This window comes from Agelaius tricolor, unplaced genomic scaffold (assembly GCF_023055355.1).
Source record: "Agelaius tricolor isolate 1412-34295 unplaced genomic scaffold, bAgeTri1.0.p SCAF_3, whole genome shotgun sequence".
NCBI classification, from domain to species: Eukaryota; Metazoa; Chordata; class Aves; order Passeriformes; family Icteridae; genus Agelaius; species Agelaius tricolor.
Genome location: NW_027269263.1, coordinates 66140838 through 66168645, shown reverse-complemented (window position 1 = coordinate 66168645; position 27808 = coordinate 66140838). Strand labels below are relative to the sequence as shown.

At 43.5% G+C, this 27808-nt stretch overlaps 1 protein-coding gene across 1 annotated transcript; it reads left to right on the top strand.

The window, feature by feature from the left end:
• The first annotated feature begins 670 nt into the window (after nucleotides 1-670).
• Nucleotides 671-27808, top strand: ITIH2 (inter-alpha-trypsin inhibitor heavy chain 2). The gene is made up of 21 exons (XM_071424139.1): nucleotides 671-891; nucleotides 2427-2501; nucleotides 7576-7611; nucleotides 8339-8511; nucleotides 9985-10089; nucleotides 10435-10597; nucleotides 11100-11207; nucleotides 11930-12058; nucleotides 12723-12839; nucleotides 14065-14233; nucleotides 15853-15978; nucleotides 16979-17160; nucleotides 18379-18564; nucleotides 19523-19662; nucleotides 19879-20051; nucleotides 21111-21245; nucleotides 23023-23136; nucleotides 24792-24990; nucleotides 25417-25589; nucleotides 26464-26575; nucleotides 27469-27808. The coding sequence occupies exons 1-21, from the start codon at nucleotides 808-810 to the stop codon at nucleotides 27614-27616; spliced, it is 2847 nt and encodes a 948-aa protein (XP_071280240.1). The 5' UTR covers nucleotides 671-807; the 3' UTR covers nucleotides 27617-27808.

Here is a 27808-nt window from a genome sequence, read left to right as displayed (position 1 = left end):
CAGTAATTCTGTCACTTGCATTGAAGCTGCTCAGGTGCCTCCAACAATCCTTTCCTTGTGAAAGAGTGGAAGGGATACCCCAACAACTTTTCCCAAAAGGCATCTTCCTCCCTTCTTTCCCCCTTTTTCTTTGCTTTCTTTAGCTCATCACTTTAAGCACCCAGAAAACCAGAGAGGCAAAAAAAAAACCTGTTTCAAAATCCCCCAGGAGAAACATGCACCTGAAAATATCAGATGTTCTCATGTGACTGATTTTGGAAAACTGGAACTATCACACCATCAGCAATGATTTTTTTTTCCCCAGCAGAATGGAAAAAAGTGCATTTGTGTGGGTCAGGATGCAGCCCCAGGGTCTCAGCCAGCCCCTGGGGGTTGCTGGGTGGGAGAGCCCTTGGGGGAGCCCAGCTCTGCTGCCTCCATCATGCTGAGAGCCAAACTTCACCTCCTTTGCTATAAACAGGCAAGCTGGAGCTCTTGCTGAGATCTTTTGAAGTTTTTGGACACTGCAAGCTCTGTGCCTAGCAGGAAATTAGTCAAACATCACAAAAGCAAGGAGTGAGCCTATCCAAGGCAGGGCTGTTATCGAGTGAGGACACTATTTGGATAACCCTTGCTCAGGCACCACAGCTCAGGCTTGTGTTGCAAGGCTAATATTTACCCAGGGCCTAAACAAAGTCAGCATTTCAGAACTTTGCTCAAAATGCTGCACAAACCTGGGCTGTTTCCTTGAACTTGTCTCAGAGAAGGGAAGAACTTGTGCCTGTACCTGTGTCAGCTGCTCTCAGGAGGAAACAAGCGGGGAAGAAAATGAAGAATCTGAGCAGCTTCTTGGTTTTGTTCCTCGTTTCTGGAGTCAGGAGCTTTGATCTGGTGATTGGGGACATCCCAGATGTGAGTATTTGGAGGCAGGGCCCAGGCCTCCCTTCCCTGCTGAACTCTGGATGGAAGCAGCAGTGGGAGCAGAACTGGGTCACTGCTTCACAATTCTCTTCTACTTCCAGCTGTAAATATTTCTGATAATTAGTCTTCATTTGTAATTTGTAATGTTTTATTTAATATTATTAAATCTTATTATTATTACTATTTAATATTATTAAAGGGAGAGTGTGAGCATAAGTCCAAATTTCAGTCCCAGCAGTTTCATATTCTTACTTCAGTGTTGCCTTTTCTGGTGTGGTTTTAACCTTTAAACAGTTAAGTGGGCTTCTGTATTCAGACCTTCAGCATATTTTATACCCTGTTTCCCTGGAATAAACAGAAACAGGGCACCTAGACATCTTTGTGAATGGAACCTCTGTGAACTTCAGCAAAGCTTTGTGTGGAATTGGGGTTTTGTTAACAGGAATTCAAATATAGAGTGAATATCCTATTGACTTTACATTCCTCAGCAGAGGGACGAGAGGATTTATAAAAGACACCATCGGTTATTGGGATAATACTATGATGAAAAGAAGTATAGTTATAGCTTTGACTCTGAAACTGAGTCTAAATTAAAACCCCCAGGCTCAGGTGAACTACACCCATTTCCACATTGTAGTTTTGAAATATTTCTGTGAAGTCAGCAGGGATGACATGAGGCTTTCTTTTCCTTTGCAGGATCAATAAAATTCTTCAGTGAGCTGGGATATCTATTTTTCTTTATTTTTACAGCCATTTTCTTGATTCAATGAGATTTTAATACTGGGTTTGTAATTCCCAGGAAAAGTATTCCAGAACTGTGTTTCTTTCTAATTGTAGATGCCTTATCAATTTAACATCAATATGCTCAAACAATTTAAATTAATTTTGTGCAAACCTTTGTGGCTATGCTATCACATATGCTATCACATGAGTTCTTGGAAAATAACTCATGCACTTAAACTTCTTCTATAAATTAAACTCATAATAAAATTTAATTAAGAGTGTTGCTGTGGTGTGACCCACACTTCTAAATGAATCAGTTCAGCTTTGCACTTGGAAAAGACCTGATGTTCTTCTGCTGTCATTGGGGGAAATTTAGTTCTCAGGTATGTTGGTGTAAAACCAGAGAAAATTTCTACTGGTTTGAGCAGAAATTCTCTGAACTTGCTTTGATATCAGTGTCTGAAATGCTGTAATTTCCATGGGCTAGACCCATCCTGATGATAATAATCTGCCTCTTGCTCTTTGTGGTCATTTTATGTTAAATATTACTCCTTGTTTCAGAAGGAAAGGCTGTAAAATGATGGTAAAGGTCATGATTTTACAGGAGTTTATAGAGCTGGTTGGCCACTGAGGGAAACTGAATGTGTGAGGATTTTGGTCTGAGATGGTTTGTGCTCCCCATTAGCATCCAGGGGAGGTAAATTCCCTTTGGAACTGTCCTGTAAAGTGCTAATCAATAATAAATCAAGAGATAAATCAAACAGTAAGGCAGCAGCAACTCTTTCTTCTTCTCCCTCCTCTAGGAAGTGGAAAACCTGATTGATCTGGAAATGGATGGATTTCGCTCAAGCTCCAAGGCCAGAAATGGCAGGTACCAGGTACAGTACCCAGAAATGCTTCAAAGAGGAGGGAAGCCAGAATGCCTGGGAGCTCTCTCCAGGGGTCTTTTCCCATCTCCAGGGTTGTGAGGGTATAATCATGTGGGACCAGCTGGTTTTCATAGGCATTTATCTGGCATTGAGACTTCCATGTCTCTGGCTGGAACAAGAACTGCTGCTCTCCCCTAAGCACAGCAAGGCTTTGTTCTGTCTCTGTGCTCTGAGCTGATAAACAATGAGATATTTGTCTAATTTCATGTCTGGGGAAAATCCCATTGAAACAGGTGAGGTTTTTCCATGAGGAAAACCTCAGACACTGGCAAGTGCAGGCTGTGAACATCCAGTCCATGCATTCATATTTAACTCTGGTCAGAGAGTGGCACTCAGTGATGAGCTGGTGGCACCTGAGACCTGGGAAGAAAATCTGTTTGCAGCACACTGATGGGTTGCAGATTGTTTTAGTCTGTTGGCTTGGGAGACAGAAACATTTAGAGCAGCATTTCGAGTTTTTCTGTGTTTTACTTGGTAGCAATTAATGATAATACTCATTAAATCAATTGTTTGAATGTATTAAATTTTTCATTACACTACATGAAAGAAATGATGATCAGAGTGGACCTTGTCCTCCACCAAGCTCTGGTGCTGCTTTTCTTGAGCCTGTTCAATGTAGTGAAAACGAAAGATCCTCTTGAGTAATGTTGGATTTCCCAGAGTCTTTGAAATCACACACAGGCAAACCTGATTTTCCTTTATCCTAAGGCTTTGGATGGAACTTATTGATACCTAAACCCTGCATAACAGTGGAAGAAAATGGCAGATTTTAGCATGAGTATGAATCAAGCCTCGTCACACTTGCCAGTCCAGTATTTAAATAATTGAATCATGATCCAAACAGAAATCCCTCCTAGCTGCACTTCTTCAGGGCATCATTTCTTTCCAATATGTCTGTATCAGTGCCATATGTATTATGTTGCCTCTGTTCCCACAATTTCTGGGTACATAGAGGCACAGACATATGCATGCAGTAATTTACAATTCCACCACTGGTTTCATTATACCAGTTATTGCTTTTATTCCCATACATTATTTCCCATCTTTTACCTATCAAATAAATCTTTGCAAACCAGTGGAACGAAGATCTCAGCTACTCTTATATTAGTTGAGTCACAATAAAATATAATAAATTAGATTAAACTGAACTGTGTAAGTCATCTTGAGACAGCAGCCCTTGGCCAGCAGCAGGCACACAGTTATGTCCTGCTCATCACTACAGGAAGGCTGTCTCCCAAATTATTTTTTCAGCACTATGCTTTTCTGCAAAGAGCTCACCAGCCCACTGGCAACAAGGCAAAGGAGTTCCCTGCAGACCCCATGGACTGGCTCTAAACACAGAGGATGGTTTTCTAGGTACAGAGAAGGTATTCTGCTATTCTGCCCCTGAGTAATTCCCAAATGCTGTGCCTGAGGTGTGTGCATGGTCCTCGTGACCACAGCAGCAGAGTGTTCCATGGGCTGGAATGCAGCTGACCTTGTGAACCTCCATATGGTGGGGCACAGCTCTTATCTCTGTTTGGGAGACAGATAAAGTGTCTAGACCTGTGAGGCACCCTGTGAGGTGGGATGTTCTGCAGCACATTGCCCAGACCTGGGTCTGGCTGTCCAGAGGTGGGTGAGATCTCACCTTTTTCCTTCTCTGCCTGCCCCCCTCTCTTGGTTTCCCCTCCAAGAGAAGCAGCACAGGAAGGATTTGTGGAAAGAGATAGGATGGAATGATAGATCCATGGCATGGTTTGGGTTGGAAGGGAGTTCAAAGCTCATCTCATTCCAACCTCCCTGCCACGGGCAGGAACACCTTCCACACCTTCCACTGTCCCAGGGTGCTCCAAGCCCCACCCAGCATGGAACACTTCCAGGGATGGGGCAGCCACAGCTTCTCTGGACATCCTCTGCCAGGCCCTCACCACCCTCACTCTGAAGAATTTCTTCCTAAATCAGCTGGTTGGAGACTCCCCCAGCTGCCAGGGTGTGAAGGGAACCAAACAGACAGGATCCATCTGCAGCACAGTGAAGACAAACTGGCTTAGATCTGGAATTTCTCTTCTTGCACCTCACAGTGAGGATGTCCTGAAAGGAGTGTGAAGAGGCTGCCATGGATTTGGAATGTGTTAAAGACTGCTTAGGAAATTACAGGAAAATAGGTGAATTATGAGGGAACAGCACCTCAAAGAACTGTAAGGGCATTCCAGGTAGATCATAGAATCACAGAAACATGGAATGGTTTGGGTTGGAAGGGACCTGAATGATCATCTACTTCCAGTCCCCTGCCATGGGCAGGGACACCTTCCAGTGTCCCAGGTGGCTCCAAGCCCTGTTCTTCCTGGCCTTGAACACTTGCAGACACCTTCTCCTTTCTGGTTTCTCCTGTGGGGCATCTGCTTTTCAACATTTTTCATGCCCCAGTAGAAAAGCAATTTCTGTCAAATGCAGAACACCTGTGACTGTGCTTTCCTTATTTTACTTAATAGCTGCAATATCCATGCACAGTGATTTGAACAAAGATCACTGTGAAGGGTTACATATCCATGTCCTGCACAGGTTTCAGGAGAGGATGCATCTCAGTATCTGAAGACAGAGCCCAGCATCTGTCCTTCAAAGAGTTCCTGAGGCACATATTGTCTTCATTCTGATTAGGAATTTGGCATGCATGAGATGTGGCTCAAGATCCTCTTTTTGTGCAGTGATCAGCAGGTCTGGATGTGGTTTTAAAGCCAGGATCAGCCATGAATCCTCATGCTGGAAATAGTCTCAGGTACCACCCTGTTCTCAATAATCACATCAGCAGATCCTCAGACCTGAAGTAGGAATTTCAAGGCCAGGTGGATGGGGCTTGGAGTAACCTGATTTTGTGGAAAGTGTCCCTGGTCATGGCAAGGGAGGTGGAACCAGAGGATCTTTAGGGTTCCTTCCAACCCAAACCATCCTGTGATTCTGTGTTTCCATGATTCTGGGGTTCAGGTGCCTGAAGATAAAGGTACAGCTCTGTCCTCCTGGCCTGTTGGAGTGGCTGCCCTCTGCCACCTCTGAGTTCCCAGGGGTATGGCTGGCCCAGCCCATGTCTGATCTCTAACAGCAGCCCTGGCAGTCACTACATGTGCAGTGGAAGCTCCCTCTCCTTCAGATACCCCCTCTTCTCCACAAAGAACCATCAGGAGGGAAAGCTGGGCATCCTGAAAGCTTTAACCACCATTCCTAAAGTGGGTCAGGAGCCCTAAGCTGTGAACCAGAAAAGTATCCCCAATAAAACAAAACCCCTGTCTTCTGAGGTCTTGGTCTTCATCTTTCCAAAATTAAATTTGTTTCAGTTAATGTTGGTTTAATCTTAATTTGTATTCAAGCTGCTGATGTTCCCTGTGCCAAGGGTATGTGTGGGGCCAAAAATGGTTGGATCCTTTATCAGGTGTGAAAATCCAATTCACTGTACAGTGAAGATTGTGAGGTGTGACAGGATCAGTCTGCAGAGGGTCTCTAGAGAGCCATAAACTTCCATATCCTGAAATCCCAGTCTGAGTGGTTCAGAGCCTTTAGAGCCAGAAAATGAAAACCTGCATTTGTTCTCAGGCAGGGAGAAATCCTCTCCATCTGTCTTTAAAGGGTCCTTAAAATCATGTCTTTAACATGAACTTGCTATGGCATCATCATCTCTTATACAGCACAAGATTTCCCTAGAACAGTATATTAATTAGCTTCAAGTGAATTTAACAATTGCAGAGCAATCTTGCTGTGCACCATGGAATTAAATGATGTTTTCATGAGCATCTTCTGTGTTTTGGGTCCTCTTGACCCTGGACAGCTGAGCTGGCCTAGATGTGATGATAACCCAAAAGTAGATCTCTGCATTAAAAAGTTGCATCTAGGTGAGCCAAATTCCCTTTCAGGGGATTAATAGAAACATTCCTTATGTGGGGGAGATTTTTTGGGGAATTGAACAGAATTATTTGAATGGCCACAAGATGTCAGCACCTTGCCATAGAAATTTCCAAATGGAGCCATTCCTAGAGCAGGGGCAAACCACAACCATTAATGAGCAATTTCGTCTAAGTAATCCATGCATAACTAATTTCCATAGGCACAAGCATGTAAATGTAAAATCGATTACATAATGGGTTTTTTAATTTATATATAGTGCATATAATACATAAATATTTTCTAATGTAAATGGCTACAAAGTGAGCTAAAGAAGTCTGGGGTTTGAGGTTTTTTCACCTTCATAGAAAAACAAAGAGAACTTTTCTGTTAAAAACAAGGGTGTCTGAGGATGACTTTCTGCCAGCATGATTAGCTTTCAGGAAGAATGTTTTTCTAAAAGACAATGTTTTCTTTAAAAATAAAATAAAAGAGGAAGAAAGCTGTCCTGTTTATGATAGGTTCTGAGGCACAGCTGGGAAATCACATGCTCCAACATCGCATGTAGAAATACATGAAATAAGACAAAAGGAATATTCACACTTTTCTGGGAACTCAAACTAATTCTCATTCATGTCCAGAGAAGGGCCATGGAACTGGGGAAGGTTCTGGAGCACAGGTCTGAGGAGGAGCAGCTGAGGGAGCTGGGAAGGGGCTCAGCCTGGAGCAAAGGAGGCTCAGGGGGGACCCTGTGGCTCTGCACAAGTCCCTGACAGGAGGGGACAGCCGGGGGGGTCAGGCTCTGCTCCCAGGGAACAGGGACAGGACAAGAAGAAATGTTGTGCAAAGGGAGGTTTGGATTGGATATTAATGAAGAATTCCTCAATGAAAGGGTTGTCAAGAATTGAAACAGGCTTCCCATGGACATGTCGGAGTCACTACTGATGGAAGAATTCAAAAAATCATGTGAATGTTTAGTGACCCTGGCAGTGTTGGGTTAATGGTTGGACTTGGTCTTAGATGTCTTTTCCAAACATAATGGTTCTGTGATTCCCTATGATTCTGTGGTTCACAATCTTGAAAACTGTTTTTAGACACTGCTCCCTGCCTTGAAACAGCCAGTCATGTTTTAGCTTTGCTGAAATATCCCCTCCATATTTCTCTTTTCCAGCGGAGCGCATCTGACTGGGGGTATGATGGAGATCTGGTGAGTATTTTTCTTCCTCTGTGGTAAATATTACTGAACAAAGTGTTTTTCTGGTTAACCATTTTTTTTGGAAATCAATCCCTCTGTTTGTTCAGTTCCTTGTTTTTACTGCTGGTTGGGTATTAACCTATTTTCTTTAAACAGGGTGCTGTTTGCACAATACTATTGATATATCTGCTCTTGGAGGGAGAAGGGTATGGTAAATATGAAGAAATAAGCATCAAAACAGATTAGAAAAAGACAATGTCTTAATAAAACACTTAAATACTGTTATCCTCCTGCTGTGGTTTAACAATTTACAACACTAGGTCAGTAACCAGTGCTTCAAGTCTCCTCTATTTAGGACTTCTATGGAAAATGTGAGCTCTCTCCTCCTCATCATATGATGTTCAGGATTACTGTGTAGCTTTCCATGCTGGATTGCACTCTTAGAGTCATTCCAAGGACTGGTTGCAAGGTGAAAAGCAAGGAAAACCTTCCAGCTTAAAAAATGCCCTCTTTCAGCTGAAATGTTACAATGAACTGTATTCAGGTGAATATCCTGCCACAATTTCCAGGTGAAACACGGAGATTTCCTGAACCTGAGCTCATGTCCCTTCTAGCTGCCATATTGTAAGGAGCAGCAATTAAAAAGTAGCACTGAGACTATAGAAATGGTTGATATTGTCCTCTAGGACATTTTTTCCAGTGATGCCCTAAATTTATAGAGCAATTTTGTCAAATGCAGGTGGAGGATGATGACAAGGTAGGTCTTTACAGCTACAAGGTGCAGTCCACCATCACATCCAGGCTGGCCAACACCATGATCCAAGCCAAGATGGTGAACAATGCCAGGAGGCCCCAGCCCATCATGTTTGACGTGCAAGTCCCCAAAGGAGCCTTCATTGACAACTTTACCATGTAAGTAGGGGTCAGGTGGTGTTAGAGTACAAGGCTCTCTGAGTTCCTCAGAGAGAGAGAGATGAATACAAGAGTTAAATTAAAACCTTTAAAAAGATTAAGATCTATTAAACCACATAAATATGAAGTAAAAGTTTAAATTTTAAGTAAATAGAAATATAAGTTATAATTTTAAATAAGCAGAAATATGTTTTAAGTACCTTTAAAAACTGTGTTAACTAAAGACCCTAAGGCTAAGTTTAAAGTTCAATAACTTTACTCCAAACATACCAAAAACATAGCAGAACTTTACTTACATCTCTAAAATAGATAGAACTATATGCATAAATAAATAGAACTATTCACATAAATAAATAAACTTATATACATAAATTCTAATTAATTACAGAAAGAAATATTATATACATAGTTTTTAAAGTAAAAACTAATACTACTTTCACACATTAAAATTAAGTTCAGATTAATTTAGAAAGAATATTTTAGAATCGTGCTTTTAGCTGATTACTTGTTTTATGTATAAAAATCCCCCTGTATTAGAAAAAAGAGCAAGAAGAAAAAGAGAAGAAAGAAAAAGAACAAACTATAGTTCTACTACTAAAACTATAGTTACTACTACTGAAAACATCAGACTCTATACCAGAGAACAACTATTGCTACTACTACCACTGTTCCTTGGAACTCTGTACCAGAAAGTTTTTAACACAGACTTTAATGCCTTCAACTCTTTACCTTCAAAACTAATCTATTCATACAATAACCAACTTTATAACAATTAATTAACTACTCATGTCTCTTTGAAGATCCAAGGCCCAACTAAAATTAAAGATATCAGCCTCATCTTCTGGAAGCATTCAATGGGCTGGGAAGGAAGTATTTGTGAACAAAAAAAGCTCTCCTTATTTTCCAAGTTCAGTGTATTTTTCGCAGGCTTTCTCAGGAGGTTCATGCATCAATCTGCCTGTCTGTCCAGGTCCTTCTCTCCAGTAATTACTGAGCCATTGGTCAATATCAGCAAAAATGGACAAAAGTCTCAAACAGACTAAGCCCCCACCTTGCCAGATCAAAGGAGAGAGACCCAAATCAGAGCCCTCACTGAACAGAAACTGGCCTGGTTCAGTATCCATTCAGAGAGGCAGCAGCCAGGTTGCTGGTCAGGAGATGTCCTGATCCATGTTCCAAACAATCCATGGCATCAGGAACTGCATTCCCTGCCCAAAGCATGGGGAAATTGTAAAGGAGCTGGAGGAGAGCAGATCCTCCTCAGAGCACAATGGTGCTGGCTACTTGAAATAAAAATCAGGTAGGGAAAAAGATAGAGCTCTAGTGAAAATCAGAATTCATTACTTTGGGGTTAAATAAGAACCTTGTTATTTCATTTCCCACCAGCTTAGATTTCACTGATGTAAACTGAAGAAACAGTCCTCGATTGTAAAGTTGTTTCTTTTGCAAGCTGACTGTGTTTCTCTCTCCTAGGGATATCAATGGTATCACATTTACCAGCCATATTCGGGAAAAATCTGAAGCCAGAAAAATGTATGCTCAAGCAAAAGCCAAAGGCAAAGCTGCTGGAATAGTCAGGTATAAACACTCTGGCATATGGGTTTTGTACTGGATTTACTCACAGGAGAACTGAGATGACCCATCCCAGGAGGGGATAGATGAGGGGGAATCCTGCAAAGGAGAATGCTTGCTTACAGCAGCTCTGCTATTTAATTGTCATGGACTTAAAATGTGTTTCAGCTTTCAGCTTGCTAAAACACCCTGTGTTTTAAATAAACTTATATACATAAATACTAGCAGACAACTGCAGCTCCCTGACAGAGGCCACAGTTAGAATCAAAAGCCTCAAACTAAACCAAAGTGCAATGAAGCTTTTCCTTCTCCTTGTATTTTCTCCAAATAACCCCACGGCTGATTTTTCAGGAGCAATGCCTTGGACATGGAAAACTTCCAAACCGAAGTAAACGTGCCCCCAGGAATGAGGATCCAGTTCCAGCTTCACTACCATGAAATGATCCGAAGGAAGCTGAGCTCCTACGAGCACGTCATCTCTGTGAAGCCAGGGCGCCTGGCCAAGCACTTGGAGGTAAAGCAGAGCTGGGGCGTGTGGGAAGAACCCCACAGATGAATCCTTGCTGAGAAAGCACCCACAGTTTTCAGGGAGGTGTTCCTGTGCATGGCCGGGGGCTTGGAACTGGATGAACTTTAGGATCCCTTCCATCCCGAGCCATTCTGTGATTCTAAGACAAATCATGGCTCTGGAGGGACAGCCAGAGATCATCAGCTCTCATAGGACACTACCTCATGAAGTTGGGGTTTTTGTGAAAAGCACTGTTCCAAATAAATAGCAAGTACTGTTTGTTTTCCTCCAGTCAAGTTTACACAAGAGTATAAAAATGTCAAAGCTTGTTTGGTCCTGACGTGAGTCAGTCACGATTCAGGAGATTCTCAGCTGTGTTTACAACTGGGGACAGGACGCATACGTTCCTCACTAGACCAGGTTGCTGCAAAACCTGTCCAATCTGGCCTTGAGCACTTCCAGGGATGGAGCACTGCCCACAATAAATGCCCTCCCTTCCTGCCCTTAGGTGGATGTCCGCATCATTGAGCCGCAGGGACTGCGCTACGTGCATGTTCCTAATTCACTCGGAGATCACTTCAATGGAATCACCACCATCTCCAAGGGAGAGAAAAAGGTAACCAGTGACAGACTGGAAAAAACACAAAATCTTCCATTTTCACGCTTACTCTGCACAGTCCTGGCAATTTTTTGTACCTGCTGGAAACACGCAAAAATGTGGGAAAATCGGTCTTTAATTCCATAGCAATATGTCAGACAATATTGTTTCCTGATATTTAAATTCACCCCCATTTCCCAGTTTAGCAAATTATTTCAGAGGTACTATGTGTCTATATTAAGTCTTCTCAGGCAATTTTATGTTATCCAGTTAAAACAGAAAAAAATACCATAAAGTCAGCATAATCAATCACATGACTAATGAAAATGTTTCCTACTACTCAATTCACAGACAGATGGCAATCCTCTTTGTTTGGGAGAAAAAAGGCAATTGGAAACCTATTAAAAATGGTGATAAAATTGTGGATAGTTTCAACTAGGAAAACGTTAATAAAACCCAGTGTGTTGCTTAATAGAAATGGTTTGCCCAGCTCCAGTTGAAATTCTTGGTGCTGTAGATGGGTCATGTGATTTGTGTCACAGTTGCTACTACTGAATCAACATATCCAGGCAAACCTCAGTGCTGTTTTTCTTCTGAAGTGACAAAGTCCATTTTCCACAAATAATGAAAGCATGAAATCAGTGAAAATCAGATAATTCATGAAAATGTGGAGCCTCTTTGCGTCAACCACCCCCTCTCCCACAACACCTGGCTGACTGATGGTCTCTCCTCATTCCAAGGCTCACGTTTCTTTCAAGCCAACAATGGATCAGCAGAGAAAATGCCCCAAGTGCTCGTCCACGGCCGTGGATGGAAATTTTGTGGTGCAGTACGATGTGAACAGAGAAACCACGGGGGGAGAGCTGGAAGTAAGTGAGTCTGCTCAGCTGGGACCAGAGAGCTGTGAATAAAGGAATTGCTGTCCTTCAGCAAACTGTGCTAAACTTCATCCTTCAGGGAAATAAGCATGAGGACAAGCTCTGTATCCAATTGAAAGAACAGAGGGATTTTAAGTGGGCAGAATGGATTTATTTAATTTATGACTAAGACATGGGCTTACATATAGCAGGAGAAGATTCCTGTCGTGTCCAAAAGCCAATGTCTTTATACCTGGCAGCACTCTGGTGATTTAATGTAGAATCAGAGGATGGAGTCATTGGATGTTGTACCAATACATCACAAGGAGACAACCAGAACATCACTATTTTTATGTTAACATGAAGCTGAGTTATGAGGTTGAATTATTACAGGCAGAACAGTCTTTTTCAAAGCATTTTTCATTCTTCCCTATGCTAGGGCATAGAAGTTGTCTGAGAACCAGGCTCTGCTTTTATTGAGTAAAAATTGTGTAAGGCTACAGAGACGTGCAGAGATGAAAGTTAAAACTGGCCAATAAAGAAGAGAAAAAGACAAAAGGGAAAAATAATTAGCTCATTAAGAGAATAAGAATTTTCTGCTCTGTCGCTGTCTTGAATTTTCTGAAATCTTTGCTATAGCTCATTTCACTGGGATTTTTTTTATTTTATTTTACAGATTTTTAATGGCTATTTTATTCACTTCTTTGCTCCGGAAAATCTTGATCCACTGCCCAAAAATATTTTATTTGTTATAGATGTCAGTGGCTCAATGTGGGGACTGAAAATGAAACAGGTAAGTGTTTGACCTCTGGTGCAAAATGATTGTCCTGCCAACTTTCCCCATGTGCTTTACCATGCAGTTTTGCAGCACACTGGCACACAAAATTACCAGCTTAATTTGGAGAATATTTGGAACCAAAGATTTCATGATTTTACCCCATTATTTATAATGCTTTTCCCATGTTTTAAGGAAGAGGTGGTGCCAGATTTTAACTCTAAATTTAAATTTTAAAGGACAGATCACAAAATATTTTGCAAAGGCTCTGACCCCTTTTTCTCTAATGCTCCATACTGAATTCTGGGAAAGTCTCAATGGGGATACTACATCCCTGCTTTCCAAACATGGATGAATTGTTGACAGCCCTCTGAAGACCACTAAGGATTGTTTAGACAGCAAAACCCATAAAGGGGAAAAAATGTTAAAATAAGATATTTTAGTCTGCAAGAGAAAATGCCTCAAGAAAGATAATCAGCCTCCAAATATGCAAACAATTTTTCTGAAAGGGAAACTCATCAACTGACTTTCATGCCCAGACAGGGTGGAATAAGATGGAATCAAATGGATTTGCAGCAGGAGAGGTTTATCTTTTATATTAGGGAAAACCCTGTAGGTCTGAGTGAGGAGTCTGGGAGATTGTGTATCATGTGTCACTGAAGGGTTTTAAGAACTGACTGGACAAACATTAGCTGGGGATCATCCAGGTATATTTGAATTTCCTTCAGAGCACAATAGTAAGGCTTGGCAGATTGCTTCCTTGGGGAAATCAGTGCTGCAAAACTGGGATGCAGGTTAATTGTCTCTTGTTTAAATCACACATCTTCAAAGAGATGTTACCCAGCCTGAAACAACTGCTTTGCAGACAGAGCTAAATCTCCTGAGCTGATCCCAGCAGTTGCTCTCTCCTGAACCACAAATGTTTCTCCCTTTCACTTCACTCTGTGTTAGCGGGAGTTAAGCAAGTTGAGCCATGAATTTATCCTTCCTAATTGCAAGCTGAGCCATGAATTTATCCTTCCTATTCGCAATTATTTGGTGTTTCTTTGGTGAAAATTTTGACATTATGCAAGAAGTGCAAAAAAAAATTTTAAAAGAGAGATTTGGATAGCAGATTCTAACTTGGATTTCAGTGCTCATGCACTTATTGCTCATAGGCTAATATTTTCCTGTGGTCACAAGTTAAGAAGAGGTTTTCATAAGCAAGAAGGATAAAGCTGTCTTCTCTTAAACTTCTCCTCAGACCATCGAGGCCATGAAGGCAATACTGAGTGAGCTCCGTGCTGCTGACCAGTTCTCCCTGATCGACTTCAACCACAACGTCCGCTGCTGGAGGGACAACCTGGTCTCAGCCACCCCAGCACAGGTGGAAGATGCCAAGAAGTACATCCAGACAATCCATCCCAACGGGGGTATGAGGTTTTGATTGCAGGGCACTCGCAGAAGTTGCATCTCACAGGAATGAGTGGCTCTGACAGCCTTCGGGCTGTCGGAGTATTCCTAAAAAAAGAATCTGATTCCCAAAATAGAAAAAGCATGCCTAAAAGAAGAGCAAGAATTGCAGTTTGTTGCATTAAGGGATGGGATGGCATTCCTCCTGTGGCAGATAGAACACCAGCCACAGAACAGCTGCCTTTAATCTATCTTACCTCCCACCTCGGAGATCCCAAACACCACAGAAAGATGAAGTCCATCTCATAGGCCTGGATGAACAGGCAGATGAAATATTCCCTAAGCAGGGAATCACAACCATTTTTCCTGGTCTGGCAGGCAGCTGAATGTGAGCCAGCAGTGTGCCCAGTGGCCAGGAAAGCCAATGGTGTCCTGGCTGAGACCAGCAGCTGTGTGGCCAGCAGGACCAGGCCAGTGACCCTCCCTGTGCTGGGCACTGGTGAGCCCACACCTGCAGTCCTGTGTTCAGTTTTGGGCCCCTCTCAACAGGGAGGACATTGAGGGGATGGAGCATGTCCAGAGAAGGGCAACAGAGCTGGGGAAGGGGTTGGACCACAAAGAAACAGCTGCAGGAATTTAAGGACATGATTTAGTGGTGGACTGGGGTTAATGGTTGGGCTCAATCTTAGAGGTCATTTCCAACCTTAAAGATTCAATGATTCTATGAGCTACTAAATGCCATGTGGGGAAACTGTTTATCCTCTTTGTGCCTTCATTCCCTGTCTGATAAACAAGGACAGATGCCTTTTTCAGCTGCACAGTTCTTTGGAAGGGGCTTATGATGATTTTAATCTGCCACTCTCTGAAGTGCAGTTCTGGATTTGTTATTCAGTTATTTGTGCATCAGTAGTGTGGAGAGACTCCCCCTAACATCAGAGCCTTCTGGCGCTGCAGTAGCTTCATCTCCAGAAGTTTTCACTACAATGAACATGAAGTTATAGACTTGTCCAAAATCATCAGTGGATTGGAAATAGGAAACCAAGCTGGATATATGAGTGGCTGACTTTTTTACCCCAAAAGAATTGACAGATAAGCTTAGAGATCAGCTCCCATCCAGCAAAGCCAGTTTAAATGCAGCATTTTATTATCTTGTCTCTGGAGCTGGTGACTTATTTCTTTCTTGACCAAAAAAAATACCTATTTGCTGTCTGCTCAGCCTTCAGGTTTCTGTTCCTCTCATCCTGATTTCTTACTCTGCTCCTTCTGTGTCACAAATCAAACCTTAGATAAGCTCAGCAAACATATACCTCTCATTGTCCAAGGAATGGGCTGATGGCCAAAACAGGAAGTTTTTCCATGCTCTCATTCAATCACCTGCCTGCAAACCCAGTAATTCTTCCCACACCAAGTAGTTCCCAACATCACAAATGGTCACACTGGAATTAGTGAGGGGGAGTGGAGGAGCCTCATGAAGACGACAGCCTGGGATGAAAAAGGGAACCTGAGTGCAGAAACATCAGAGAGGAGGGCTTTTGCTGCTTTGATCTCAGCTCTTGTCCCTCTTAACTCCACTAGAATCAGAGCTGATCTGGATTCAACAAGAATAAAAAACTTGTTTTCTTCATTGTGTCTTTGACAGGCACAAATATCAATGAAGCTCTTCTCCGAGCCACTTTCATCCTGAACGAAGCCAAAAGTTTAGGCATGTTGGACCCAAACTCAGTTTCCATGATTGTACTGGTATCTGATGGAGACCCAACAGTAGGTAAGGATCCTTCTTTGGGTGAGAAGAAAGGCTGGTGGGGTAAGCCTGAGAAAAGCAACAAGTAGACAATTTGGCAGTAAGTTTAAAAAATTCCATTCATCTTTCTTCCAATGCCTTCTGCTGCCCTTTTGCCAAGTGCTAGAAGTGCCATGGGGCTTTGCACAGAAGGTTTCAAAAGATGAGCAGCTTATTGTGCAGGTTATGATTTTTTTTGCAATTTACAGAAGTGCACAAGTCCTGTAGGACTGGTTATCAAAACAACCTTAGAGAAGTTGGGCTTTTGAGCAACCTGGTCTGGTGGGAAGTGTCCCTGCCCATAGCAGGGGTGTTGGTACTTGATAATCTTTGAAATTCCTTTCAACACAAATCATTCTATGATCCTATGATTGTACAAAAATTTCCTCTTCCTCTCAGCTTAGCCCACACAGATCTGTGGAGTCACAAGGATAACATCACAAGCAGGAAAAGAGAGTGGAAAACAAACTAATTTGGATTGAATTTGGTACAGGTCAAAGCAATTGGTGACTTGAAGATGTCAGGTCCAAAAATCTGCCATTAAAAATAAGCCTAAATGTTCTCTGTCATCCCAATGATGACAGAGAACATCTTAAGTATGAGAAACAAAGTAAAGTCTTCATGGAGAGGTCTTAATTTGCAGAGAGCTTGAATTACTAATTTTGGGAGAACGCCAGATGTTCAAAAATTTCAAATCCCTCTAGGATTGAAAGAGACTAAGAGTCCTGAACATACAATGAAAACACATCATACATCAAAAAAAAACTGTCCAAAAGGATCATCTTCAGTGCAAACACTTTGTTAATCTCTATCCAGGAGAAGCTCAAACATTGCTGTAGGCAATGGAAATCTGGCAGTGAGCTGGCTGCCTGGATTTCCCTAATATCCAGAGAGAACCAGACACACAGGGAGAGCAGGAACGTGCTCACCTTGGTGGAGACTTTCCTGTTGCTCAGGTGAATGTCACCCTTTCTGTGTCTCCAAGGTGAGCTGAAGCTGACAACCATCCAGAAGAACGTGAAGCAGAGCATCAAGGATGAATTCTCTCTCTTCTGCCTGGGGATTGGGTTTGATGTAGATTACGATTTCCTGCAGAGGATCGCAACCGACAACCGCGGCATGGCCCACAGGATTTTTGGAAACCAGGAGACTTCTCTCCAAATGAAGGTGAGTTTCTGCCTCATTGCCTCTGAAACTCTCCTGTTCTGTTCACAGCTGTAGCTCCACTAGCAAGAAGTTCTCAAAACCCATAATTTCTTCTGGAGAGTCCTGCAAGATATCAATCATATTTCAACTCAAGTGGTCCTAGTTACAGTTTTAATAATATCTATAACACATACTTTGCTTCCTTGTGTAAAATTAATTTCCATAAAACAGCCTTGACTACAAAAAAAGATTTTCTGAATTAAAATTAAGGCTTGGATGTTACTTAAGGCCATTTCATCACTAACAAAACTCCTAGATATAAATGCTAAATGATAATCCAGACTTAGCCAATGCAAGAAAAAGTTCAACTCTCTCTCTGGCTTCAAATCAGTGAGAGGGAATTGCTACTGATTAAACCCTGACATCCTTATACTGTAACTGTTCCCTGATTTCACCATCTATACAAGAATTAGGTGGGGAGTAGCTGTGTGTCTTACACAGTAGCCCAGAGCTGTGTGGGGATTCAGGCCCACACACATCTGTGCTCAAGACTTTTAGGTCTGGGAACAACAAAACCCATGGACTTCTGACCATCCTTTGACTTTCACAAGACTTGGACCAGATATTCTTGCTCTACCCACTTAAAAGTATGCCAAATATGAAGTCTGCATTCAACGAGATGAGGAAATTTGTGGTATTTGCTGGGTCCCCAGGATGAATGAGGAAATGACAAATCTGACTCCATGTTCTTAGAAGGCTAATTTATTATTTTATGTAATGATATGATATGATATGATATGATATGATATGATATGATATGATATTATGCTATACTAGAACTATACTAAAGAATAGAGAAAGGATACAGATAGAAGGCTACAAAGAATGACAATCAAAACTCATGACTCTCTCTTCCAGAGTCCTGGCACAGCCTGACCATGATTGGTCATTAAGTTAAAACAATTCACATGTTGGATAAACAATCTCCAATCACATTCCAAAGCAGCAAAACATAGGAAAAGCAAATGAGATAAGAATTATTTCCCTTTTTCTCTGAGGCTTCTCAGCTTCCCAGGAGAAGAATCCTGGGCAAAGAGGATTTTTCAGAAAATATGATGGTGACAGAAATTCCCTCTTTCTCCTTAGAGCTCCAGGTTTTTTCGCCTGCTGTCCTTTCAGTAAGAGTGGCCTTGCAAAAAAACCACTTCAAACTCACTTCTCTGCCTCCTTCCCTCTCAGAATTTCTACAACCAGGTCTCCACCCCACTCCTGAAGAAGATTCAGTTCAACTACCCCCAGGAGTCAGTGTCAGACGTCACCCAGAGCAGCTTCCACAACTACTTTGGTGGCTCAGAGATCGTGGTGGCCGGGAAGGTGGACACAGAAAACCTGCAGCACTTGGAGAGCATCGTCACAGCGACTGCAGTGAGTGGAGGTGTCCCTGGGACACCTGCCCAGGGGGTTTGGGCTGCTCCATTCCCTCCTGTATGCAGTGTTTCTGCTGAAGGTCAATGCCCAGTGGAGGGCTTTTCCCTCTTGGGTTCTGGGTGGGAACATGGGGATACTCATGGGGAGATTGTTCCAATAGTGTTTCACAATAGCTTCAAGCACAGCCACTCGCTGCAGCCTGCCAGAGGAACTTCCTGCTGATAAATGTACCAAAAAGATTAAATCCAGACAAAAGTATGGATTTTCCTTCATGCTTTGTGGAGATGCAGGAGTGATCCCCTAAGGTAACTCCTGTCTGAACTTCCCACCGTCAGGGAGTTCAAGCTGGTGGATCTACAGCATATCAAGACCTAGCACTGCCCTTTTATGTGTGATGAGCCTTTCCCCATGTTTTCAGGGCTGCTCTTCCAGGTGGAATGGGATGGGAATATTACACTGAGACCCTTCTTTCTGAGGAGGAACAGAATTATCTGCACTCTCACAGGGCTTAGGAGTTATCATTTGTCAGCTGTTGGAGAAAACCCAAACATCTTCAGTATTTTTTCCTGCCAAAGCCCAGTGCAGTCCAAGGGCCTGTGTGAGAAAGTAAAATTTGGTTGGTGTTCTTCAGTGGGACTGGATGTGAAAAAGCCTGAGGAGAGGATTACAGAGCTCTGTCAAGAGCCTCTTCTTTTGGCATGAGGTAGCACCTTTTGGGCTACTGTTAACAGCTCCTTGAACCACTTTAATCCACTGCCACAGAAGTGTCTTTAGCAGAAGGACCTCCTGCTGCACCTTCCCTCTCTATCGCGTCAGGCCAACAGTGCTGGGACTTTCTGATCTAGAAGTGACCAAGGGCAGAGCCAGAGTGGGTCCTTAACACCAGCCAGGAGGGGAATTCAAGGCACCCCGTTCTGCTGGCTCCAATCCCTTATCTTTTTCTCTCTCTGCACAGGCAAACGCAGAGCTCGTCATGGAAACCCTGAGAGATGTTGAAGAGCTGGATGGATTCATGAAAAAGGACAAATATGCAGATCCTGACTTCACCAGGAAGCTGTGGGCCTATCTGACTGTCAACCAGATGATGGCAGAGAGGTGAGGAGCAATGTGCTCAAACAGGCCTGGCTGTGAGGCTGAGGGAATGAAATGATGGGGATTCACTTTATGGAGCCTGAGTGAGAGCCATGGAACAGCTCAGGGTTAATCCCCTCAGCCTTTCCCCCTGGCTCTGTGACCCCTCCATGACAGAGCTGCCCTGGCAGGTGCCCTGTAGAGCTTCTAACCAGGGGTTCTGCTTCTGTTTCCACCCAGAAACGCAGCCCCCACCGCAGCTTTGAAGAGGAACATCACCAAATCCATCCTGCAGATGTCTCTGGACCATCACATTGTCACCCCCTTCACAGCCATGCTGATAGAGAATGCTGAGAAGGATGAGATAATGCTGGCAGACCAGCCCAAAGACCCCAGGAAGGGCTGCTGCCCAGGTCAGTGTGTCACTCTGACCATTACTGTGTCTCTCATGTTGTGTGAAACAGCCTCTGGTCTGAATTAGGGACACAAGGATGAAGATGCTGACAGAGGTGTGACCTTCAGCCCTGCTGTTCTCCCCCAGCTCTGTGGGGGGATAGAATGTAAGGAAATGAAGATAGTGCAGAAGGTAGTCTCACTCTGAGGAGCTGCAGCTGTACTGATCACCAAAGATTAGGAACAGGCCTGCCCTTAACAGGCCACAGCTGTGTCTAATAAGGATAAGTGCTATAAAAGAGTGGGGTAGCTGGGTGAGGAGTGGCTTGAAGTTTGTTGGCTGTGCTGTGAGGAAGAGTTAGAGTCAGTGCTGCAAGGAGCTGCCTATGAGAAATCACTGAGAAGGTGTGGGAGCTTTGCAATAAGATACCAACATGACTCCTCTTTCCCCTTACTTCTCTTCAGAGCAGGGTCAGCAGATGTGAATGTCAGCCCAGCACATCAAACCAAGTTTCATGGGTTGGTTAAGATTGTGTTGCTTTATGAACTGAATGGGAGAGAGACAGGACAAGTTACTTTGTGCTGTCTCCATCATGGCAAAGGCAGAGAGTGCTCTAGTCCAGAGGAACATGGTCACAGATATTAAATTATTGCACTTCTCTGAAACCTTTATTCACATGGGTTATCCTAGAGCATGCAGTAAGAGTCCTGCCTTTTCTCAAGCACCTCAAACTCAGGACCCAAGTCAGCTTTTTTTGTTGGCAAAACACTTCAGCCCTTACCTTGGAGGCTTTGCTGAAGTGGGAGCTGCTCTCATGAATGAGAGATAAAAAGCCAGGCTCCATTTTTTCACTGCTAACTTATGGTGAGCTATCTACCCTCATAAGTCATATTTCATTGGTGAAGATACTGGAGCAAATCCATCCTTATGGCATTACACAAATCCATTGCAAATGGCGTTGCACCTACTTTAGATTGGTATAACAACATCAGGCTTTTATCTACTGCAATGCTCTAAAAATTACACTATTAAATATGTCAGCACTTACAGAACCCTAACTGTGACTGTCATCTAACAGGAACCCTGGGATTAACTCCAAATGCACCCAATAACAACAAAGGGATCCCAGCCTGGGCCAATGTCTCAGCTGTGCCTGTCAGCTTCATGCCTGAGCAAAGGAGCCCACCAGTGTCCTCTCTGAGCATCAACAGAGGTAACACCTACAGCATTTCTCTGCCAAGAACCCCAGACACACCAGTACTCATCACCCAACCACTCACCACCATCCCTGGAAGTGTTTCAGGCCAGGCTGGATGGCCTTTGGGCAGCCTGGCCTAGTGGAAGGTGTCCCTGCCCCTGGCAGGGGGTTGGAACAAGATGCTCTTTAAGGTCCCTTCCAACCCAAGATTTTTCTTTATAAATCATGGAGTAATTTTGGTTTAGAATAGATGAACTTGTAAAAATATGCTGTAAGCTACAAGGATGAAGCTATTTTGGATCTTAATAGGACCTAAAGTGACCTCATAAGCTCCTGTGTGCCTCCCTGATGCTGGGGCTGTTTGCTGAGCTTAACTTTAGCTTCTCTGCAGTAGCAAAGTTGCCTCCATTGTAAATGACAGATGAAAGCTATTGTGGAGTTACTGCTGTTGTAAATGGCAGATAAATGTTCTGTGGTAGATAAAAATCTCTGAGTGCACTGGTGACTGATGGATCCTGTTAACTCTTGGGCCTTTGCCGCAGTTTAGTGGCAGTTTATTTGAGCAAGCCAGCTGTGAGAACCACTGCCCATAAACACGGTGTTGCTACAATAACTCTCTGTGAGATGTGTGTATTTATGTAGTGATTTCACAAAGAGCTCTCAAACTCCTTCTCAGCACAGGGAAATGCCAGACACCACCAAGCCAGCAGGAGCTGGGCAGAGCTCTGCACTGCAAGGCAAGGCAGGAAGCAGCTGCCTTCAGTGATGTTTGTCTCTTTTGAGGCGAATTTTAAGGAGCATATGAATTTCTGAGGGGCCCAATCCTATCAGGTTGTGTGAAAAATGCATGTATTTTATGATTGGCTTTTTGCAAATATTAAAAAGAATATTATATGTGTTGTGTTAGAAAGTAATGCTGTATTAATTCTCTTAAGTAGTGTGGTAAATATAGTTTTAGGTTATAAAAAAATGTTAAAATAGAAACTATCCTATGTAGGATACTTTTTTTCTAAAGAAAGGACTTGCAGCGAAATAGCAGCCACAGGACACCTGAATCTTTCAGAGAAAAAGAATTTATTGCTCCATTATCAGGAGAAATGAACTTCTTCCCTCCTCGAAGGCGCTGTTAGGATTCAGAGGAAGAAGCTGACACTGCCCAGACAGAATCCTGTGTTTGAATGGAATTTATGCATCATGGATGAGGTGTATGAATATGCAATAGGTTATTGTTTTTAAGGGTTAATCCTCTGTTAACCTGGGTCCTTTTTTGGGCTCATTTTTCCAGGAAAGGTACCCGGACGTCCGTAACTCTTTGTCTCTATTGCCTCATATTGTCCTAATTCAAATTGTCCAAATTATTATTACTCTAATTGTATTGCTATTATTATGACCATTTTATTACTATTAAACTTTTCAAATTTTAAAAACAAGCGATTGGCATTTTTCACAGGTTGTTAAATATACTGTGAGAACCAGTCCTGGATTGTATTCCTCAGTGGGATTAGCAGGCAGGATGTGTTTTTAGCTGGCATCACTGCATTTGGCAGCTCTCAAACCAGGAATGTCACTTCCTTCCCTTAAACCAGGGAATGGTATGAGGAGGAAATGTCTGAGGGCCTTTTGTGAGGAACATCTGAGAACTTTCTTAGCTACCTTAGGGTGGAAAGGGCCCTCATTTTACTATGAGGAATCCCAAAAAGTGCTTCAAAATCCTTTTGAGAAGCTTTTGTGTCTCTCCCCTCCAGTGCAGGTGCTGACCTGCTTCTCACACTTGTTTGTTTCTGTGTTTCAGTGGACAATGACCCACATTTCATCATCCACCTGCCCAAGAGCCAAAGGAACATCTGCTTCAACATCAACTCAGAGCCTGGGAAGATCCTAAACTTGGTTTCTGATCCTGGCACTGGTAAGGGAGTAAAACATGGCTTATTTTACAGCACAAACTTTTTCTTTTGGGTCTGAAAGGTGTTTGGAGGGACCAGGGGAATTGCCTACAGAGGGGATTGTGTGCTGGCAGGAGCGTGAGCAGCAAGCTGAGGAAAATGGTTATTTTCCTCTACATCTGGATTATTGTGTCCAGTTTGGATCTTGCCAGTACAAGAGAGATGTTGAAAAACTGGACTGAATTCAGTGGTGGGCATCAAGATTTTGGGGCTGGAGCAGAGGACAGAGAGGGAGAGGCTGAGACAGCTGGGTTTGGTCAAACTTAGGAAAAGAAGTGGTGGATCCATGGTAGGTCTTGTTGGTGCTCTCAACCTTGTGATCAGAAGGTGAAGGTGAAGCCTTGCACATCTCCAAGGTGCACAGCTAAGGGACAAGAGGCTGCAGAAACAAGGTGAAACTCAGAGTAGAAATGAGCTGCTGGGGAAAACCCTTTCACTGTGAGGATGGCCAAACACAGGGAAAGGAGCCAAGATCATGGAATAGCAGGACAGTTGGAGTTGGCAAAGACCATAAAGATTATGAAGTCCAAATTTTAACCCAGCACTGCCAACTCCACCACAAAACCATGTCCCCAGGCGTCACTCCACAGGATTTTTTAAGATTTTCAGGGATGGTGACTCTACCATTTCCCTGGGCAGCCTGTTCCAATGACCACCCTTTCAGTGAAGAGCCTTTCCCTAATATCCAATCTAAACCTCCCATGGCACAACCTGAGGCCACTTCTTCTTGTCCTATGCATCCCTTACCCTACACCTGAAGGGCTTTTGCTCCCACTCCCAGCAAGATCTAACAGCAATTCCCATCAGATTATTGTGCTAAGGGGTGTCTTGGGTAGCTGGTTGTTAATTGCTGCTCCAAGATGTGCAGGATGTCTCTGAAGAACGAGTCTGGACTCTTCACTTTTTGGTCTTGAAGTTGTTTATTAATTCTTATCTACAGAATTTTCTTTCTGCCTGAAGGAGCTCTGCTCAGCAGGGCAGCTACAGGCACTCTGACCACCCCCAAGGCAGTGTTGTCTTTTTATACTAAAAACTACATATAACATATTTATACTTGATTCCCAATACTTATCAATTATGTTAGACAGTGCACTTCTACTCTAAACCAATCCCAAAGTGCCAACATCACTGCAGAAAATGGAGAACAAGAAGAAAGAAAGGCTGAACATGCCCAAGTTACTCCATTTTGTCTCCATAACTCCCATACCAAAAATCCTAAAATCTACGTTTTCACCCTGTGATAATTTTTATTATTATACTATTCAAACCTCTGTGACTTTCAGGTCCTCATACAAAGCTGGCAACTTGCTCCAGGGTTCAAAATCAAATCCCCAGGTGTTCTGGGCTGCGTGCCAGGGTCTCCAAGCCCCCTGGCAGGGTCATCAGCAACCCTGGACACCCAGAGGGATGTGCTGAGTTCTGACAGGGGTGAACAGTAGCATCAGGAGGCAATTTAATAAGTTATTCTCTTCTCTTGGCTGGAAAAATGAGAAAAACAGGGCATCAGAAGGGTTCCTGTTTCTATTGATCTCATGGTGCTCCCTGTTGAGATCAGAGCTCCAAGTCTCCAGGCAGTGCTCCAAGACTGAGGCAACGTTTCCTTCTCTGCTCTTTACAGGAGTTGTGGTCAATGGGCAGCTCGTCGGGGCCAAGAAAGCAGAGAATAAGAAACTCAACACATACTTTGGCAAGATTGGGTTTTATTTCCAAAAGAAAGGCCTGAAAGTGGAGATAAGCACGGAAAAGATCACGCTGAAAGATGGCTCATATGCCATCACACTGAGCTGGGCTGACACAGGGCACATCATCCGCAAACAGTGAGTTGAGCGTTTTTCACCTGCTCCCACCTAATTCTGTTTGAGAGACCCTCAGGGTTCCTGCCATGCCTTGACTCACATCATCCAGGAGAGCTTCCCCTGCAGATTAACAGCTGTCAGCCCTGCTGGACACCCTACAGCACTGTTTAGGCAACAGGACCACATCTAAAGTCTGTATTCACTGCAGAAAGAGTTTAAATTTGTAGGGGAAATGAGGTTGCCTCAACATGGGGGTGAAGTGTCTGTTTATTAGGCACTGTCCTGCCAGAATGCTGGCTACCACTCCCAAGGCTCAGGGCTTTTAATGGATCCTCTGACATACCTGCCATCCCTGTGGGATTGTTCTGGATGGGTGAATCTCAAAGGGTTGGGAGCTGTTGTGTGGGCAGATGAACTGACCCTGCCCTTTTGGTCCTTCTCTGCCAGGCTCCTCATATCTGTGAAGAAAGAAAGCAACGTTACCATCACTGTGGGGGAGGAGATGTCCTTCATGGTTTTGCTGCACCGTGTGTGGAAGAAACACCCAGTGAATGTTGACTTTCTGGGGATCTACATTCCCCCAGAAAACCAGTTCTCTCCTGCAGCCCATGGGCTGATAGGTAAGGGCTGGGGAGTGGGAATGGTGGGACACTAGGAAGGGGTTTTGCTAGATCTTGGAGGGAATTTTACAGAATCACAGGCATAAAATATCCTGAGTTGGAAGAGCCCCACAAGGAGTCCAGCTCTTGCACAGGATGCTTGCAAGAATCCCACCATGTGCCTGACAGCATTTTCCAAATGCTCCTTAACTCTGGTTTGGTGCTGTGACCACTTCCTGGGGAGCCTCTTCCAGTGTCCAACCACCCCTTGAGTGAAGAACCTTTTCCCAATATCCAGCCTAAACATCTCCTGGCGCATCTTCATGCTGTCAATTTGTTGGTGACTGTGTCCTAATGGAAAAGCTGTGGAAATTATTCAAAATATCCTGTAATGTCCTGGAAGCCCCAAGGACATAGTGGAACATCAAGGACCAGGAGATTATTCCTTATTCCAGCTGGGGGTGGGGGGGTGTTTTCAAAACAGACCTGATTAGACTTGGTGACACTGAGACAGGACTTTCCCTGCTTGGCTAAACTGTGCCCCGTTGAAAATAAAAAGACTGAAACAAACTCCTCAAAACTTTCTGAGGAGATTTCTGTGCAAACATCTGTAATCAGCTCTTCCCTAAATGACAGCCCTTTCTGGCTGTGGTATAAAACAAAAACAAAGCCTCAGTTTTATAAGGCAAATCTACCTTCTGATTCCTGGACCCGTGCAGAACTCCTTTTGAAGAGCAGAGGTTGTTTTCCCAATTAGTGAGAGACAGTGCCCCATGATCCATGCAGGATTGGTTTGCCTGCTGGAGCTAGTTTAATTTTCCAAAAGTGCCTGGCAGCTGCTGACATGGAGCTTCAAAGGTCAGGGCACACAAACAGCTTTAAACTCTCCCTGCAGGTCAGTTTGTGTCTGAACCAGAAGTGTCAATCCACCACCAAACACCTGGGCAAGCTCCAGAGAAACCACAAGCCATCATGGAAGTGAAGGGCAACAAGTTCACTGTTACCAGGTAGGAATCATGTGATTTATTGCTCTCTTTCCAAATCAGTTCTGTCCTTGGATTTGCCCAGCCTGGAACCCCCCAGAACAGGCCCATGAAGTCACAGAACTGTAAAATTAATTGCATTTTGTGGTTATTTCTACATCCTGCTGGTGAAGACACCTCTCCCCACTTTAGAAGAACAGCAGCAATATTGAGCAGTCTTGGAATTTCTGCTGGTCAGAGTGACCCCAAGATGTGTTAGAAAGTCTCTTTTTCCCAGCCCTCAAAGAAGGAGTCAGGATTCTTCTGTTCTCGAGGTTGTTTATTGTTTCTTATCTATAACTTTCTTTCTCTGGCCTGCCAAGGTCTGCTCAGCAGGACAGACAGAGGCACACTGTGTTGTCAGTGCACCTCTGTGTTGACAGAGGCACCTTTGGGGTGGTATTTTCTTTTTATACTAAAAACTACACGTACATTATTTACAATAATTTCCCAATACCTATCACCTATGTTAGACAGTGTGTTCCTACTCTAAACCAATCCAAAAGTGCCACCATCACAGCAGAAGATGGAAGCCAGGAAGGAGAAAGGCTGGACATGCCCAGATTCCTCCATCTTGCCTCCTGGACCCCCATTCTAAAACCCCCAAAATTCTATATTTTCACCCTGTGATAAATTCACTATCATTCTACTTAAAATTTGTGACTTGTAAATCCTCATATAAGGTTGGTAATTTTTTCCATGGGTCAAGATCAAAGTCACAGAGGGGTCTTGGGCTCTGTGCCAAGGTCTCTGAGCCCCCTGACAGGGGCTGGAGCCATCCAGGACAGCCAGAGGGGTGTCCTGGGTTCTGAGAGAGCAGGATGTGTCCATGTCTCTTTGCCATGTTTGACCCTCCTTTGGGTGTCCTCTCCCTGCAGGGGTGTGCAGAAGGACTACAGGACAGACCGTGTGCTGGGGACAGACGTGCTGTGCTGGTTTGTGCACAACAGTGGCAAAGGCTTCATCGATGGCCACTACAGGGATTACCTGGTCCCCCACCTCTACAGCTTCATGAAGGAACCCTGAATGCTCCAGTTTAGTACAAAAAATTCCCATCTTCTCCTTCATGCTCAAACAACTCCTCTGAGCAGCAGCTGTCACACCAGGCTGACTGGAGGCAACCCCACCACTGTTTGTTTTATTGGTGTTTTAAAGACATGTAAACTCCCTTTTCTGCTGAGAAATTAAATCTGTAATAAAGTGACATGCTGGGTTGGA